Source organism: Eublepharis macularius, chromosome 15 (genome assembly GCF_028583425.1).
Source record: "Eublepharis macularius isolate TG4126 chromosome 15, MPM_Emac_v1.0, whole genome shotgun sequence".
NCBI lineage: Eukaryota > Metazoa > Chordata > Lepidosauria > Squamata > Eublepharidae > Eublepharis > Eublepharis macularius.
In genome coordinates, this window is record NC_072804.1 from 51013537 (window position 1) to 51032118 (window position 18582).

The window sequence follows — 18582 nt, forward strand, 5'->3', positions numbered from 1 at the left end:
AACACAGGTTGGACACTTGTCAGCTTCCCTCAAGTTTTGATGGGAAATGTAGGCGTCAACCTGTGTCAGGCGTCACTTGTAGCTGGGCTCTGAGTATTTACGTGTTTCCACTGTGGAAGCCCTTTTTGCACTTCCCATCTCAAGCACCAAACTATCACGAGGCCAGCTTTCGACTCACGGAATTGGCTTATCCTCATGTTCACAACTCAGTCAGTTCTAGGTCAGACTAGCTAGTGACTCCACAGCGGGTGGACACTGGCCATCTCTTTATGCAAGGGGCATGTTCCACTGTATTATTTGGAGCCGCTTGTCCAGTAAGCGTCTCTTGTACAGAGCCTGCTCTCCATCTGTGGCACACTGTGATATGAACAGCGTAGCGGGTCGACTTGTCGGGGGAATGGATGAATGAAGGATCCAGCTGGTGGGTGTGTTGACTCAATGGCTTTTTGCCCCCTCCCATCTCTAGGGCTTGCGCATCACTCACCAGGGCCCATGAGCCCACCACCTCCAAGATCTCATTACCCCGCGTGCCATTGAAGAAAAGCGTCTGGCGAGATGGGTTTTGGATCACCACTATGGAGCCGTCGTACTGGTGTAGTCTGCAGTTGATTTCGGCCTGGCCTCCCTCCACCACCGTCACGTTCTCAGCTTGGACCTCCTGACCTCTGGCTAGTGCAGGAAAGAAGACCAAAAAAAAGGAGGGGGTGACCGTCACAGCGAACTAAAGCCAGGAGGCAAGGAGAGGGGCAAGGCTTGAGTTGGGATTCACCGGAGCTGAACGCCAACACCTGTGTACCTGTTTACAGTGAACAATGTAATAAAATAATAGCAGTACCCCTGGGGCGCTGGCATCTTCCATCCACAGGATGTCAGGGCTGCTATTTGGATTTTTTTCCCTGGTGCTGCTGAGCAACAGACTGCTCCAGAGCACGTGTGGAGCCCCACTTCCTTTAATACTAACCACCATCGACCTTCTGCATTGGAGATACGTAACCAGGCAAAGCTACCAAGCAGGATGGAGCCTTCAGGAAGGCTTGAGAAATTCAGGACCACAGAAAACGAGTATCTTCGTTAAAAAAATGGATATCACGCCGTTGGGCAGCAAACCCGTAAGGTCTTACTCTGCAAAAGGCCAAGCTTAAAACATGACTGGTTATTTTAAATCAAAGTGTGAATTTCAGTCTTTTTTAGTGTTACAGCTTAGAATCATAGAACTGGGACCTCCAGGGTCATCTAGTCCAACCTCCTACACAATGAGGAAATTCACAACTACCTCTGCCCCCGCCCCCGGCATGGAGTGATCTGGCATGGAGTGATCCCTGCTCCATGCCAGAGGATGGCAAAACACCTCCAGGATCCCTGGCCAAACTGGCCTGGAGAAAATTGTTTCCTGACCCCAAAGTGGTGATCGGCATCACCCTGGGCATGTAAGAAGGGGCCACGAGAACTAAGCACTGATGCAACCCTTCCTTCCCTCTCCGTCATGATCTGCCCATGTTCACAGAATCAGCATTGCTGTCAGATGGCCATCTAGCCTCTGCTTAAAAACCTCCAAAGAAGAAGAGCCCACCACCCATTCTCATTCTCCGTTTGCCTCTGGATTCCTCCTTCTGATCTCCCCCCCCAATTCCTCCACATCATTCTCTCTCCCAAAAGTGCATCGCATTCCAACCTTGCTACCTCCTTCCCTTTGACTCGTCCTGCCCCTCTCTGGCCTCGAAGCAGCTCATCCAGTGGTGGTGGAGGAGGAAAGTGCTGTCAAGTCACAGCCGACGTATTGGCAACCCTGGTGGGGTTTTCATGGCAAGGGAGTAATAGAAGTGGTTTGCCGTTGCCTGCCACTACAACCCTGGTCTTTGTTTGTTGGGCTCCCATCCAATTACCATCCAAGGCCGACCCTGCTTAGCTTCCAAGATCGGCCTTGCCTGGGCTATCCCGGTCAGGGCAGCTCATCCAATGGCAGCCAGAAATCATTCTGTCTGCTCAGCCCCCCTCTATGACCTCAGAGTAACTCAGCCAATCACAGGCAGAGAGATCTCAATCATTATACAACATTCCTTTATTGCGTTACAAACTGCCGTCCCTCATCTTCTGCCTCTACCATTGTTACACTATTTTGCAATTAACACAGAGGATGAGTCATCCGGAGCTCCTGCTCTTCTGATTAAATGGTTTGTCGCTTGCGGCAGAGCATGGTAGAGATGACATGTGCTGAAATCCAGTGGCCAGGTAACCCCACCAAGCAGCTAAGGGCTAGACTAGATGGCTTTGTGGGTTACCTCCTGAATTATAAGTCAACAGTCCTTTGTACCACGAAAAGTAATAGCACCCATCTGCAAAACACAGATCCATTATTCCAGAGAGTCGTAAACTAGGGGATATTGCTGTAATGTGAAAGCTAATAAAACAAATAGGAACAGCGAAGGGCCTACGGGGGAAATATCCTTTTAGAAAAGATGGGCGTTTGTGGTATACACAGCAGACAACACAGGCGGGGCTGGGAAATATCACGCTCTTTATACTGGTTTATACATTTGTCAATCTTGTATTCGCTTACACATTTCTCTGACAGACTGCATCCAACTAAGAGCTTCCCTCAGTGCTCAAGGAAACTTACTAAGGATAAGAATCTGGTTTTTCATGCTCCCCCCCGCACTTTTGATATATTGGATACAGATAAAACTAAGCTCTCTACTCAGAGCTGGTGTCTTGCCTCTGTCCTGTACAGAGCCAACAACACGGCATTAAATTAATGTCAAACAGAAGGGGGGAACGATAATAGATTTAATAAGATTCAAAGCTTTGTAAGTATCATCCATGCTACAAAATGCCAAGAGCCGCAGTCTACACCGCTACGTACAACCCTGCACAATACAAGCTTTACATAAATTTAGCTTTACATGCAATACTTACTCAAGGCCTTAAACGTAATATCTTTCCTTTCTTTTTGGAAAACGTGAGAGTAATTATATAATCAACTCAAAGGGCCAGACGGCGCAATGGAGGTGGATCTGCCCTGTGAAGGCAACGTTACCTATCAGATCAGCCTGACCGAGATTATAGCCGACTCGCCTGCTTGTATCTTTCTTTCCCAGACAAAACAGTAACGAGTTCGATAGCACCTTTAAGACTAACCAGCGTTATTGCAGTATAAGCTTTCGAGAACCACAGTTCTCTTTGTACCCTCCATGCATCTGACAAAGAGAAGTGTGGTACTCAAAAGCTTATGCTGCAATAACGTTGGTTAGTCTTAAAGGTGCTACTGGACTCTACTATTTTGTGACTACAGACTAACATGGCTAACTCCTCTGGATCCCAGAAAAAAGACCCTCACGTTGGCTTTAACCATGCATGCATTCCAGCTAGTCTGCATGCTCTACATTCTAATAGAAGCGCATGTTCCATGCCCTCACAATGTCTGTCATTGTTTGTTGCCGTCTCTGGCCTCCGGCATTTTTCACAGGACTCAAATGCATTTTGGACATCACCACTGCTGCCACTACAGGTGGGGACCGTACACAACAGCTGGTAGGTACCAACAAAGGACAGTACAATGGGACAGACGGGTCTAACCCGTGTGGCTCAATCCGCTGGGAAATGCTTTTGCTCGAGCTGCACAGAAACCAACAGAAGTTGCAGAAAAGCACACGTGTTTCATGTTAAAGGGAACTTTCCACCTCAGGCACAACAGTGGGGTGGACCCAGACTACATTTTTCACTAACAGAAGGGGTGCGGTAATTCCAAATTTACCTCTCATGCTATTCCTGGGCATGCTCCTAAAAAAGAGAGCTTTGACACTTAAAAGCTGACACCCTTGTTGTTCGCTGAGGTGCCATTGGACTCAAATCCTGCTGTTCTACTGCAGACCAACACAGTTGGTTACCTGAGATCTCCCAGGAGCAGTATTTTGGAGAGATCGGTGGGATGGGAGGAGAAAGCCACGTTTTGTTCCACTAACAGAAAGGCTTTCTGTGGGTTGAAAATTTTAGTCTGGATTCAGTGTCTTGGGCTGGTTCCTGGCTGCCACCACATTACTGTTAATTCTAGCTGAGAATTGGGACACCAGCTGCAGAGTCTCTCTGCTCAACCCCTCTACCTTTGCATCAAAATCACGCCAAATCAACCTGGATCCTACAATCTATATAAAATGTGTACATTAAAATGGAATTGCAACATTTCTGTTTTTAAAATTGTTATTATTTTGCATAGGGTTCCCCTCCCCTTCTGCTATTCAATTCAGTCTCTGTCTTGCATACTTCCCTCAAGCAGGACAGCGACGCTCACTGCCCTGACACAGGAGGATAAAAGCTTTGGTGTAATCTCAGCGCTGTTCCGGCCTCGTAAAGCCTTTACTGCATTTTTAGAGAAGTTTCAAAGCGGTGGAGAAATGAGAGGAGATGTGAGCAAATTCTCACAGGTGCAGGGACAAAAGATCACAGAAGCATATGCCGAGGCGCATGGAAAATGGCTACAGAAAACGCACATTCATAAAAGCACAAAAACTTTCTCTTGCATTCCTCCCTTGAGCATGGTCACATGAGATTTTCATCCAGATCTCTAGCGATTCCAGGAAGCCACATGGCACTTAAGCACATGGCAGATATGGAGGGTTATGTGCTGCATGGATGGAGTATCTCATTGAAGGGAAAGGAATGCTCCAGACCACTGCTTCCTGCATTTTTGGAAGAGCACTAAATCACTGAATCTGGACTGCCCGGAAGCTCCTGTGCGGACATGACCCAACACATATATACCAGAGGCCAAGGAACTCATGCACTCTAAAAGGAATTAATTCGTAGACGCAGTCCCCGGGCTACGATCCATAAATTAAAGTCTACTTTTGACATTTACTTTTCCCAACTAACATTCTGAACATAAATGCGGGGAAGCAAGTCTAAAATGGACAAAAGATGCAGATTTTCGTAACCTGCACGTGGACTCCCACAGGCCTCTGATCCAGATAGGAACACTGACACACCGCAAGGTGAAGGAGAAGGCAGGACTGACCACTTCTTTTTGGATATGCTACCTTTCTCCACGCTGGGAGGTTTTAACATCGGGGCGTTTTCAAATGCCCAGCACCCTCCTTCGCAATATGAGTGGTACAATCCAAGCGAATCTTGATTCCTCTGACTGTGTACACCAATTCTGCGTGCAGCTGTACACAAATAAAGGCTTGTATGCATAAAGAAGAAGCCAAATAAACAGAAGGGTGGATCAGCTGATACAGAAGATGGATGAAGTCAGTGATGGGTAGATGTCGTTTTTGCACGCACAGTCAGAAAGAATGGGCGCTGTTCTGCCCATAGACACATTTCTTCCCACTCATCCCACCTTCTCCCCTCTTGGTACTAGAATTTCCCTCTCCTTCTCCTCCCCACACAACTCCCTCACTTCCAGTACATACAGTCCCAGGCTGCTTGAAATTCCGGGGGACACATTCCAACCATCTGCCTCTTGCTCAAAGGTCACGACTTGAAATGCTGGCCTGTTCATCAGGGCGTTGCGCCAGGGGCTGAAGAATTAACCCCACTTGCTACAGCAAGTCCTTGCAAGAGGCTGATGCCCCAGGAACAAATCTGCGTCAAGGACAAACCTTCCTGCTGCCACCACCAGAGGGCACTTTTGTGAGGCAAGGAATGCATGGCCACAGTGTATGGGACCCACAGCAGTCACACGCTCCCTAGGAGATGAACCCATGTGGGTCCCTTTGCCATGTGTACGGTAGACAGGGAGGGATAAAACTGAAGCCGAAAGGGGGTGCATGTCAAAACAACCTTAGCAGGGCATTCAGAGACTTCTCCTGTGGCTCAGGTTTGGCACGAACAAAGCCGGGGGCCCTTTATTTATATCCCAAAAGCTCAGGCTCACTAACCACAACAGGGCCTTGCAACATGGCGTGGGCAGGAGAATATCCCGTAAGGTTGTGACCCTTGGGAAATCACTCCCTGCATAAGCAAAGAGAGACTGTAGCTTGAATGGAACCAAGGAGGCTAGCAGTGCCAGAGGTACAGACTGCGCTGAAATTACGGGCCTGAATGATCCCAGCCGTCTTAATAAGCCACTGAGAAATGAGGGGTGACTGTTTTTGCTGCCAGCCAAAAAAAACCCCCCAAATTCTACAATCTGCAAAGCTCATTTTGTGATGTTCACCACAAGGAGAAAACATCAGGAAAATATTGCTCCGTTACATGAACTAATAAATCTATCACATTTCTCAGATTGATTTTAAGCGACTGTGGTCTCCATTCAGCTTCAGTAGAGCACGGGGAACAATTCATTCAAGGCAGTTCCATCCGGGCAGCGTGGGCTAAGCACGCCATCCTCACCTTGGCTTGTAGACAGCTCGTCACATTTTCACCTATAGAGAGTAAGAACTGAATCCAAGTGACCAGGCACAGGTGAACGAAATGAGTTGCTTCTTCCTGTTGGTCTCCCCTGCTCCTTTGTTCTGGCTACCAATGCGCAAAAAATTATCTAAGATAGCTACAGAGGCACAACTGGGCTAGTCACTTCTATGAACTTAATAACACCATGGTGGATTCTGGTAGGCAGGAGTGGATTTCATGGGGACAAGAACCAGGGGTCATTTCGTAGAAAAAGAGCTGGAGGAACTCATCAGCATAACTCATTAGCATATGCCACACCCCTTGACATCACCGGAAGTGTGTCATTGGCACAACTGATCTGCATATGCTGCGCCCCCTGATATCACCTATCCTGGCTGTTTTGGACCCAATCCTGGCCGTTCAGGACCAAAATTGGGCAAAACATGGCAAAAGGGGCTGAAAAGGGCTGAAAAGGGGCCCAAAATGGTCAGAATTGGGCCGCTGCTAAGTGGGATAGTAATCTACCACCCATCAGAGGCCCGATCCGGGCCGTTTTGGAACCAATCCAGGCTGAAATGGGCCCAAAATGGCCGAGAGTCAGGTGGGCGGGGCCACCTGACATGTGACCTCTTTGGGGAATTGCCGGAACTGCGTTCCTGCGCGTTCCCCCTCGAAATGAGCCCTGACAAGAACAAAACCACGAAGAATGGAGAATTCCTCACACAGGTGGACATCACAAATAATTGCCAACCTCCAAGTGGGAGCTGGAATTCTCCTGAAATTACAACTGATTTCCATACTACATACCCCTAGAGAAAAAGGCAGTGTCAGAGGGCAAAGTCTATAGTATACCATAGATCCTAGGCCAAATCCCTTCCCAAATCTCACCCTCTCCACAGGCACGACCTCCAGGAATTTCCTAGGCCACAGTTGGCAACCTTAGAGTCTCTTTACATGAGACCTCTGACACATGAAGAACACGTGTCGGGAGATGCAATGTTAGCCGGGAAGGGTAGTTTAAAAAGACAGAGCCGGCAGCAGGGCAAAGGCTTTACTATACACTGGAGCTGTGTGAAGGGGCTGTGAAATGCCAGAAGGGAAACTTCAGCCCATTATAACCTCTCTAGGTCCAAGCCCAGCTCTCAAAGGCAGCTCCAGCCCATTTCCATTCCTCGCTGCCCTCTGGTTGCCATCCCACACTGTTTTAGACTGGAGAGGTGAAATTGACAAACCCTCTGAGGAGAGATCTCTGTCAGCTCTGTCTTTTAAAATTATGCTTTCCAGCTAACATGGCGCCTCCCTACACTTGACGAACACACGCAGAGGCGTCTTGTGTAGACAGACTCTTAGTCACAATCCCTATCACAAATGTAGCTTTCTCCTATTTAAGCTTTCCTCCATGAGGGCTAGAAAGACATACTTGCAAAAAAAATTAAACCGATAGTTGGAGGGGTACACTAGATTCTAACAGGGCAAAGAATTACATTAGACAAAGGCCAATGATTTCAATAGATGGAAGAAACTCTCCATAGGACCATACTGTGTATAATCTGTTTTGAAAACAAATCCCTTTCATGAAAATAAAAGGGATTTTTTATTGTTGTCTAAAGATAAGAAACATGTCGCATACTTTTGAACCAGATGCCAAAGTAGACTATTCTTTTTCACACACATGCATGTATAGGCATGATATAAAGAAACTGCTCCTTTTCCTTCGTTAACAGAAACAGCCACTGGGCCTGTTATTTTACCAACTTTTTTGAGGGCTGTTTTTTTGAAGACATAATTTGAATTTGTTCTAGCACGCATCTCCACATATTATGAACAGAGCTCTTGTTATGAATGGAACTGGGGAGGGGGAGAAATGGTCAGCTAGTTACTTTAACTGATGAGTCCATTCTTCAAAAATAAATGGCCAACACGCTATCTGCAATCTGGCTGCCCTGACTCTTCCCTTCTCCATGGTAACAAAAACAAAAACCCAACCACCATTTCATTCTCTTCATCTGCGCAAGAAAAGCCAGCCACTTTGATGCTGTGCTTCACAAAATGAGAAATGGGAGCTCTTTGACGACCAAAAAAAAAAAAATCAAAATGGCAGCCGCCTTGTAGTCTTCCTGAGAGGAACCAAGATGGCTGTTCCTCAGCAGCACCACTTGCACTCCACAGTAGAAAGGTAGCCTATAAAGCCTTAGAGCTAAACACAGCCATTTCCACACGACTTACCTGCCTGCGGAACATTGCGCAAAAGACCCGGAAGACAGCGTCTTCTCGTGTGAACTCGCACCAGGAAGATGCAATTTCGTGCAAAACTCCCGGATAACAGCGTCTTCCTGGCGCGACTTCACACGAGAAGACGCTGTCTTCCGGGTCTTTCGCACGATATTCCGCAGGCAGGTAAGTCATGTGGAAACAGCCTAGGTCAACCATCAAAAAAGGGTACCCATCTAATATTTCACTGTGCACTACAAAACAGACACCACCTGATAATCTAAACAAAAAATGACCTCCATTCCTAACAATTTGGCTACCTCTTGACACCGTGGACCTGCATGGTGCACATCTGAGGAACAAGTATGAACATTCCTTGGCATTTTTCAAAAACAGGGTTACTCCTTCTAAGTAGAAGGAGTTCCAGACACCCCCAAATTCTTTCTATGATGATGATCATAGATGGGGACACATCTGCCACAAGCAACTTGTATGCTGAAAGGAATGGGGCAGAACTGGCTGGCAGGCAGCCATAGTGCGATGCCAGCCAATGAGAAGGAGTTAGCTTTGAAAATGCCATCCCACTCCTTTGTATTCATTCTATTCAAGCTCAGTCCCTCCATGGCAGAAAGAATGCATTCCTTCTTTCCAGAGTTGAAAGGGGGTCAAAGCTCTTAACATAGCAAAGAGACGAAGGACTCGGTCAAAGCTCCCTAGTTCAGTTCTCAGCTTCAGAAAGGTGCAGCATCTAGATTCCCTCAAACAGAGCCTCAAAAATCCTTTCCGGTGACATCCAAAAAGGAAGGAAGGATTTATTTTCTAAAATAAATGGCTCAAGAAGGAAGCACAAGAATTTGCAGCCTGTAGGCACCGGAGATCTGCTAGAGGGGACTGCCTCTCCCCGTATGTTCCCCAGAGGTCGCTTCGATCAGCCACTAAGCACTTGCTGATGGCCCCTGGCCCCAGGGAGGTCCGCCTGGCCTCTCTCTACCAGAGCCAGGGCCTTTTTGGTCCTGGCTCCAAGCTGGTGGAACTCTCTGTCTGAGGAAACTAGGGCCCAGCAGGATTTGTTACCTTTCCGCCGGGCCTGCAAGACGGAGATGTTCCGCCAGGCATTTGGTGGGGGCTAGGCTGTCCTCTCGCAGGCCATACCACTGAAGAGAAGACCTTCCACCACCCATGCAGGAAAATGCTGTATTTTAATATTTTCTACCCGCCAATTTTAATTGTTTTGATATAATGTTTTAATGTTTTTATGATGTTTTTACTGTTTTAAACTGTTGTTAAACCGCCCTGAGCCTGTCTGACGGGGAGGGTGGTCTAAAAATGTGATTAAATAAATAAATAAATAAATAGAGGACTCAGCAGCACATCCCAGGCAAACTGTAGAAACCGTGAACTGGTACCTGGAAGCCATTTGGGGATGGATGAGAGCGAAGGAACAGAAACTTGTGGCCCACAAGACAGAGGTACTACTGGTGGGCAGTAGGATTGACCTAGGAGTTGAGGTGTCTGTTGTTCTGCATGGTTCATAGCTTGGGGGTGCTGTCGGACCAGGGCCTCCTGCTGAATAAAGCAGATGGTGCTAGAGGCTAGGAGCATCTTTCATGTAATGTAAACACACAAAATGGACATTTATTTCGAACAGCCTCCACGGGAATGGTTTTTCAACCACTTCTCTCTATTCCTTTTGGCCCACATTTGCGTACTGTACTCAAATTTCCAAAAAGAGAACCGAGGAAGCCCAGCTGCGAGGTGCAAAGGGAGTCTTTGCTGGTATAAGCGGTGGTCTAGGAGGTCAGCTAAGGCCAGAAGAATAAGATAAATCCCAGCAAGAAGTTTTCCTACTAGAGTTCCCAACCTAGAGATCTCTTGGAATTACCGCTGATCTCCAGGCAACATGGACCAGTTCCCCTGGAGACAATGGCTGCCATGAAAGGTGGACTCTACGGCATTATACCCAGCTAAGGTCCCTCCCCTCCTCAAACCCCACCCTTCCCAATCTCCACCCCCCAACATCTCCAGGAATTTCCCAACCAGGAGATGGCAACTATATTTCCCACACCAGCCTCTTCCAGACATTTCCAGAAAGGACTACTGTGCTGTGGGCTCAGCTCCGTTTCCATATAGATCTTGTACAGGAGAACTTTCATTTGGGCCATGCCCTGTACGAATTAGCAGACAGAGGTGCCACTTGTGTCCAATGTCCCCTGTTCAGGGGTTCTGTGCTGAACACAAACAGGGGCTGGGGAAAATACAAGAAAAGAAAGATATACGATGTGGCGCCTGTTTCCCACCACCCAGCGTTGTTCCCCTGCCCACGCATGGCCTCAAATCACACACATCGTCTCCCAGCTGCAGCACGCAGATTTGGGGAAGGTCACCTACGCCCTTTAATTACGAGCCTTTTTCCCTCATTTGTTTATGATCGCTTGACGCAGGTAGTGGAAGCGGGCACAGAATTCTTGGACAGGAGTTGGGACAAGCAGATCTTAACCTTTCCCCCAGTCCTTTGAGATGATACAATCCCATCTAAAGCCCTTGGGTTCGGACTGGCTGGACATAAAAAATAACCTAAAAAATACATTAAGGGAATGGGGAGGGGGGCATTTGCAGCTGCCCCTCCATCTGACTGTAAAAGGGAACAATGGGTCTTGTTCTGTCCTGGCCTCTCGTCGATACTTCACTGGGAGGGTTTTGTTGGGCAGCTGGCATTGCTGGGGCATATCCTGGCACCGCTTTCCAGACTCTGAACTTGCAGATGTATTTGCAGCCTGCAACACATGCCAACGCAGCGAAGGAAACCAGAATCGTCTCCCCGTTTTGCCTGTCAATCGAGGCCCTTTCTCTTGTACCAACTCTGTCCCCTTCCGCTCAAGCACCGCCCACTTTGTACATCACAAGTGACACAGCCAGATTTACGACTAGGAGATCCTTGTAGATGACTGCACTTTTAGTGGGTAGATCTTCCTCTGTAGTGTGCAGACAGTTCACTTCCTTCTCCAAGAGGAAGAAGTGGGGAGGGGGAGTTGGAAATAGCCAGCTCAGCAGCAGGAGGTTCATGACCTCAAGCTACAAGTGACTCCTGACACAGGTTGGACACTTGTTAGCTTCCCTCAAGTTTCGATGGGAAATGTAGGCATCCTGGTCTTGCAGCTGTAATGGAGAGCCAAGCTGTAAAACCAGGGTGCCTACATTTCCCATCAAAACTTGAGGGAAGCTGACAAGTGTCCAACCTGTGTAAGGTGTCACTTGTAGCTTGGCTCCCAGTTAAGGAGGAAGAGGGTCAAGGCAAGGGACGTGACATTTTACCCATGGCAGCATCCCTGGCTGGTGGATACTCACAAGTGTGCCTGGGCCCACCCACTCTTTGCAGCGGCCCGTGCCATGCCCATAAACTCCTGGCAGACACTCCTCACCCTTAACAGGCCTTGGAAACATCCCTGGATTAAGACCATCTGCTGCCCTTGGCCACCCCGGCTGGCATTCAACTGGCAGCCACCATTATCCTGGGTGCACACATGGCAACAGGGCGCATGTGGCAGGGGAATAGGACAAGAGAGGAGGATGCAAGCTTCTCTCATTCCTTTCCCTCAAGAGGATCCACAGCCCTCTCTGTTCTTCTGCCACATCTGCACTGCAGGAGATCTTCTGGCTACACAGCTAGCAAATTTGCCTTGTGTCGATTGCTCCTTCTCCACTGTAACATGTGTTTTTCCCGTTTTCCTCCCATCGCAGTGCACTCACTACCAGCTAGGGTTGCCAGATGGGATCTGGAATAATACTGGGGAGAGGGAAGGGGGGTAGACTAACCTTTCTTTTGACAAACTATTGGATGTGATGTCATTGCGATGACCCACTTCTCGGTGCCCAGGCTGCTGGCCACTCCTAGGCAATGCCATCCAGCCACAGGAGGCCACTCAGACACCCGGGCTGCTGGCCACTCCCACCAGGAGCGCCACACAGCTGCAAGAGGCCGCCCTGGCACCTGGCCACTCCTGGGCAGCACCATGCAGCCACAGGCCGCCCAAGCACCTGGGCTGCTGGCCGCTTCCCCAGGCTAGTGACAGCACCGCACAGCTGCAAGAGGCTGGGCAGCCAAGCTGGGCAATGAGAGAGTGGGAGGGGCCAGGCCAGGTTTGGGGAACATTTCCCCCAGAAAGTCCCCCAAAATACCAGACTGTCCAGGTAAATGCTGGACACCTGGCAACCCTAACTACCACATGAGCTGGATTATACATACTAATCAATTCCAATAAAGAGAAACGCTGGTCCATAATGCATGGGTGTGGTTACACAGCAGTGAGGGGAAAGCATTCTGCGCATATTCAGATTCATGGCATATTTATGTTTGTGAAAAATTCCAGCATGTTAAAACTGGGTCAAGGCTCGAACCCAATCTTGATTATATGGATTGTATCTTGGAATACCTGTCAGGGTTGCCAGGTCCCCTTATCTGTAAACAAGGGGGCAGGGGCACCTGGCAGGGGGCGCAGCTTCTGTCTCTCTCTCGCTCACACACACACACACACTCCTTGATGATGTCACTTCCGGTTTAAACAGGAAGCAGTGTCATTAGAGAGGCTGCGGAGCATACACACATGCCATCTCACACGCTCCAGCCAACTTCCCCACACTTTCCCCTCTACTGGCCAGGTGAATCCCTCTTCAACATCTTGTACAGCATTAGAATTGTTGTGTATGCGTACACCCGTTATTAACAACTTCATTTATAGCCCATTTTTCTCGAGACTTTAACAATCTCCATGGAGGAGAAAACATTGCTAACCAACATCCAACCTGCACAAACAGTGATTCAAGATTAAATCTAGATGCACCTACCAACTGTGAGCAGAGGATGGCCAGGGGCTTGGCATACCCATAGGAAGGGGAAGGGACAGTTGAGCACCAACACGCCATACAGCTAACGCCACACATTCAGAGCGAGCAGCGTGGTCAGCCACAAGTTGGGCAGACCCAAACCAAGAGCAACGAGAAATGCGGCAGGCACAAGGACACAAGTCAGCGTTGAAATGTTTAAGCAGAGCTGCTCTTGCAGCATAATGAACTGACGCACGGAGAGCTCTTCAGGCTGGTACTATTTTAAGTACACGCCTATACCAACTCCCAGGAGTTCACAATGAAGAGAGGATGTCAGTTACGGCATCTTCTGCTCAGCACGGTGTCAGGAGAACCAGCTCTCAAGCCAAGACTTTTTAGTTTCACTATCACTGCCTAGATGCTACGGACCCTGGACATTCAATAGCCAAGGCTTGGACACGCTCTTCAGGACATCAGCAATAAGGAAGGCTACAACGCTGACCTTTCCGATTGACATATGCAGTTCACTGTGACAAGACGTGGTGATGTTCCGTTTCCAATCCCCACTCTGCCATGAAATGCCACCTGGGTGACCTGGAGCTAGGGTTGCCAGCCGCCAGGCAGTGGCTGGAGATCTCCTGGAGTTACAACTGATCTCCAAGCCACAGAGGTCAGTTCCCCTGGAGAAAGTGGCTGCTCTGGAGGTTGGACTCTCTGAAGGTTGGACTCTGAGAGCCAGTTTGGTGTAGAGGTTAAGAGCGCGGGACTCTAATCTGGAGAACCGAGTTTGATTCCTCACTCCTCGGCTTGAAGCCAGCTGGGTGACCTTGGCCAGGGCGCCTGCCCTGAGAGGAGCCCCGCCCCAGGGGATGGGACATTGATAGTGCAGACGGGGTGCTCGCCCACCCCCTCATCCAACCCTGTTCCCAACAAGGGGCAGGCTGCCAGTGGAAACACCGCTTGCTTGCAAACTCCTAGAAGCTGTCTCAACCTCACCCACCTCACAGGGGGAAATGACACACTTTGTAACCCGCTCTGAGTGGGCATTAAGTTGTCCTGAAGGGCGGTATATAAATTGAATGTTGTTGTTGTTGTTGTTGTTGTTGTTGTACCCTGCTGATGACCATCCCCTCCCCAAATGCCACCCTTTCCAGGCTCCACACCCTCAAATCTCCAGGATTTTCCCAACCTGGAGCTGGCAACCCTGCCTGCGGCCAGATTTAAACCATACAACAAAACCCATAAAAGCCTGCCAACAGCCTAAACAAACCACAATCCAGTCATTTCAAAAACACCCTTCTAAAACAAGAGGGTAGCCAACAAGGGCAGCTAAGGAGGTAGGGGTAAGCACAGCTTCTCAGGGGACATCACTCGGTGCAGGAGGGGCACCGGCAGAAAAGACTCTAGATCAGCGCCTCAGCTGATCTAGAGACAGCAGGCGGCTTCAGAGGCAATGAGATACGCATCTCATGTACACTGGGCTTGGGCCGTGGAGGGCTTTTAAAGTGATCGTCGACACTTCGAATCGGACCTGGAGGCTAATTGGCAGGCAGAGCCGCTGAGCACGTGCAAGAGCCACTCTGGGCCTGGCTGCAAAAAAGCGGCACAGAATTCCACCTTTGGGCTGAACGAGTGGCCTGGACGCATGAAATCCCCCAGCGTCGCAGCCTGCACTTCTCCCGCGTGCACGTGCAGACTCTATTCAACGGTATATTCTTAGGCTAGATCTGTTCGCCCACCCCCACCCCTTCTTTCCCTAGGATGGAAGCAGCTGTGCTGTTTTTCTTTCTCTTCCATTGGGAATTAGGATGATTGTATTTTCCAGCCTCTCTTTCAGCTGAAGCGTGGTGGTGGGGAAGCGCAGGTGGTGGCAAGAAGGGCACAGAGCCTCTGCCCAGTTAAACGGGCCTGGGCCGCCTTCTTGGCATTCCCCCACCCTGAAGTCCTATTATCCAATCTTTCTGCCTCCGGGATTTCAAATCCCCTGGCCCCTTTCCCTCCACCCTTCTACAATTATCTCGGAGCTTACAATCGAAATCTGGCCTTCATTCATTTACTTCTCTCCCCTTTTGGCTACAGATACCCTGTCCGCTCCAGACCCGCTCAGGCACCCAAACCATGCTCTTTGGTGGAAGCAGCATATGGATCCAGCCAGCCCTGATACACACTGAGCTAGTACAAAAGAAGTCCTTTGTTGGGTAGGGAGTGCTGAAGGGATAATATGGCTGGACGGGGATTCAATCACCGGTCAGCGGAGAACAGGTACCACGCTCCACCGTCCCCAGCCTCTCCTGCCCACAGATCTATGCTTGGGATTTAATACAGCAGAAAAATCTTGGATACGCCAAACTGCTTAACAGGAGTCGTCATTTGCTGGCTCATTACCCCGGCACAGCCTGCGAAGAGTAGAAGTAAGACAGAGACATGCAAGAAAAGAGGGGGGGCAGAAGAAAAAGGGCTGGCCCTTGAGAACCTGGGGCGGGCACAGGGGTGAAGAAGATCTATTGTGAGCATCTGGCACAGGAATTGTGCCGCCACCCCCCCCCCCTTCAGAAGCCAAAGCAAAGAGTCTCCCTAGACCTGCGGCACCTAAATGACAGGGCTGAGTCGCTGGAGCATAGCAGGAGGAAGCCAACTTTAAGCAACAGGTAAGCTTTAATTGGTTTAACTGGTAGATCAACTAAACCTTCAGTTGACTAATCAGCTCAGTGGAGGCAGATATAAACCGGCCCTGCTTCAAGTTAAGAGCAAAATGCAAGAACACCCATTGCCAAAGGGAGGGGAGGTTTGCTTAAACTTTGCTGTCATATAGATCCGAGCAACACCATCAGTGGACCCAACAACATCAGCCATACCATCTCGGGTTCATACTCTGGCTCATCCTCCAATGTGATTTAGGCCATCACGTGTCAGCAATACCCCTCCAATCTCCACATTGGACAAACTGGCCAGTCCCTTCGACAAAGAATTCATGGACATAAGTCTGACATCAGGAACCAAAACATTCAAAAACCAGTGGGGGGACATTTTAACCTTCCAGGATATTCTGTTGCTAACCTAAAAGTTAGCAGTTCTCCTGCAGAGGAATTTCAAAGGGAGATTAGAAAGAGAGACTGCCAAATTGCAACTGATAACAAAGCTCAAGACTATGCATCCACCTGGACTGAATCAAGACCTAGGCTTCCTGTCTCATTACCAATGCATATTTTTCCACACCCACTACCTCTCTGCATACCCCACCCCAATTCAATCACGCCTGCCATTGTCATTCACCGGCTATTATCATTCAGCTTCTGTAATCACTCCACTCTCCAAGATATAAGGACAGATGGACCCACATTCTAGCTGTATCTGAAGAAGTGAGCTGTGGCTCATGAAAGCTCATACCCTACCACTAATTTTGTTAGTCTTATTGGTGCTACTGGACTCTTGCTCTTTTCCTCTTCTCTCATGCCCACTTAAAATCGTCTCTGCCCAAAGGAGTGAAAAAGTGGCGTCCTACATGTCTTTCCCCTATATAGGGTTGCCACACTTCTAGGTGGGGCCTAGAGACCTCCCAGAATTATAATGGATATCCAAGCAACCGAGATCAGTACCCCTGTGGTGGGTGGACTCTATGGCGTTACACCCCAAGGTCCCTCCCCTCCCCACCCCACCCTTTCCTCGCTCCAGCTCCACATCTCCAGGAATATCCCAGCCCAGAGTTGCCAACACTACACCAGAAGGATGCAAAAAGAGGGGAAAGTCTATCTTTAGCAGGCAAACCACAAGAGGAGGAAGGGTCCGTTCCCTTCCCCTTGCCGCCTCTCAGCTCAACTGGCAGCCTCCCATGGATGCTTTTCATATATATATTTTTAAAGATTATGAAAAAGTCTGCCAGGAGTCTGTGTGACATCTTATTGGGACCTTTTTTCATCTGAGGCTATTTTGGGTTTCTTGTGTAAATTGGCAGGGAGCTAAAAATAAATAGTAAGGGACTTATAATGAAAAGTAGTAGTGTCTGTTAATTCAGTTTTGAGTTGCCTTGAGCTTCCTTCAACCATTTTTAAAAAAACTGTGCCTATTTACTTAAAATAATTATAACCCATTTTCTATTACTTGGCACTAGGGGTCATTTCGTAGAAAAAGAGCTGCAGGAACTCATTAGCATAACTCATTAGCATAACGCATTAGCATAACCATTAGCATATGCCACACCCCCTTGACATCACCAGAAGTGTGTCATTAGCATAACTGATTGGCATAGGCCACACCCCCTGACTTCACCTATCCTGGTTGTTTTGGAACCAATCCTGACCATTCAGGGCCGAAATTGGGCCCAAAATGGCAAAAAGGGGCTGAAAATGGCTGAAATGGGGCCCAAAATAGTCAGGATCAGGCCACTGCTGAGCGGGAGAGTGATCCAACACCTGTAATTGGCTCGATCCTGGCTGTTTTGGGACCAGTCCTGGCTGTTTTAGGCCCAATCCTGGCCATTTGGGGCCCAATCCAGGCCAAAACGGGCCCAAAATGGCCAAAAATCAGGTGGGCAGGGCCACCTGACATGTGACCTCTTTGGAGAACTACCAGAACTGCGTTCCTGCGTGTTCCCCCTCAAAATGAGCCCTGCTTGGCGCAATATAAATCAAGAGACGTCAAAAAAACATCCAACTTCACCAACAATTAAAACATACCAACTACTTAGAAGCCACCTATCTAGCAAAAAACAATGAGAGAAAAAGCAACACAACCGAGATGTGCCTTGCCCAGTCCTCATTTGGGCTGCGAACCCTCGGAGCACTTACTCAGAAGTAAGCCCCATAGCAGGGCAGTAAATGTTTCCTTGAAATATCTGAAGAAGGGAGCTCAGACTCTCAAAAGCTCATACTCTGGAAATCTAGTTGGTCTTGAAGGTGCCACTGGACTCTCTCGTCTTAAATAAAGTTGTTGGGGTGGGGAATTGTCCCGACAGGGTTCCTGCAAATGGAACTTTTTCCCATCAGTATCTCACATGCATGGTCAGAAAACCAAAGTGAGAGCGGGACCACAAGTGACGCCTGACACAGGTTGGACACTAGTCAGCTTCCCTCAAGTTTTGATGGGAAATGTAGGCGTCCTGGTCTTGCAGCTTGGCTCCCCGACTGCTGTCCAATGGACTTTTCAACTGTCACTTGTCCAACATTCCGCCAAGCTGCCTACATTTCCCATCAAAACCTGAGGGAAGCTGGCAAGTGTCCAACC

General features: G+C 48.7%; 1 protein-coding gene across 1 annotated transcript in view; it reads right to left on the reverse strand.

The window, feature by feature from the left end:
- The window catches only part of CADM4 (cell adhesion molecule 4), a 123199-nt gene that overhangs the window by 15392 nt on the left and 89225 nt on the right, over nucleotides 1–18582 (reverse strand). Inside the window, exon 2 of the mRNA XM_054999410.1 lies at nucleotides 523–669. Within this exon, the coding sequence (XP_054855385.1) occupies nucleotides 523–669 (147 nt within the window). The remainder of the gene's footprint in view (nucleotides 1–522; nucleotides 670–18582) is intronic.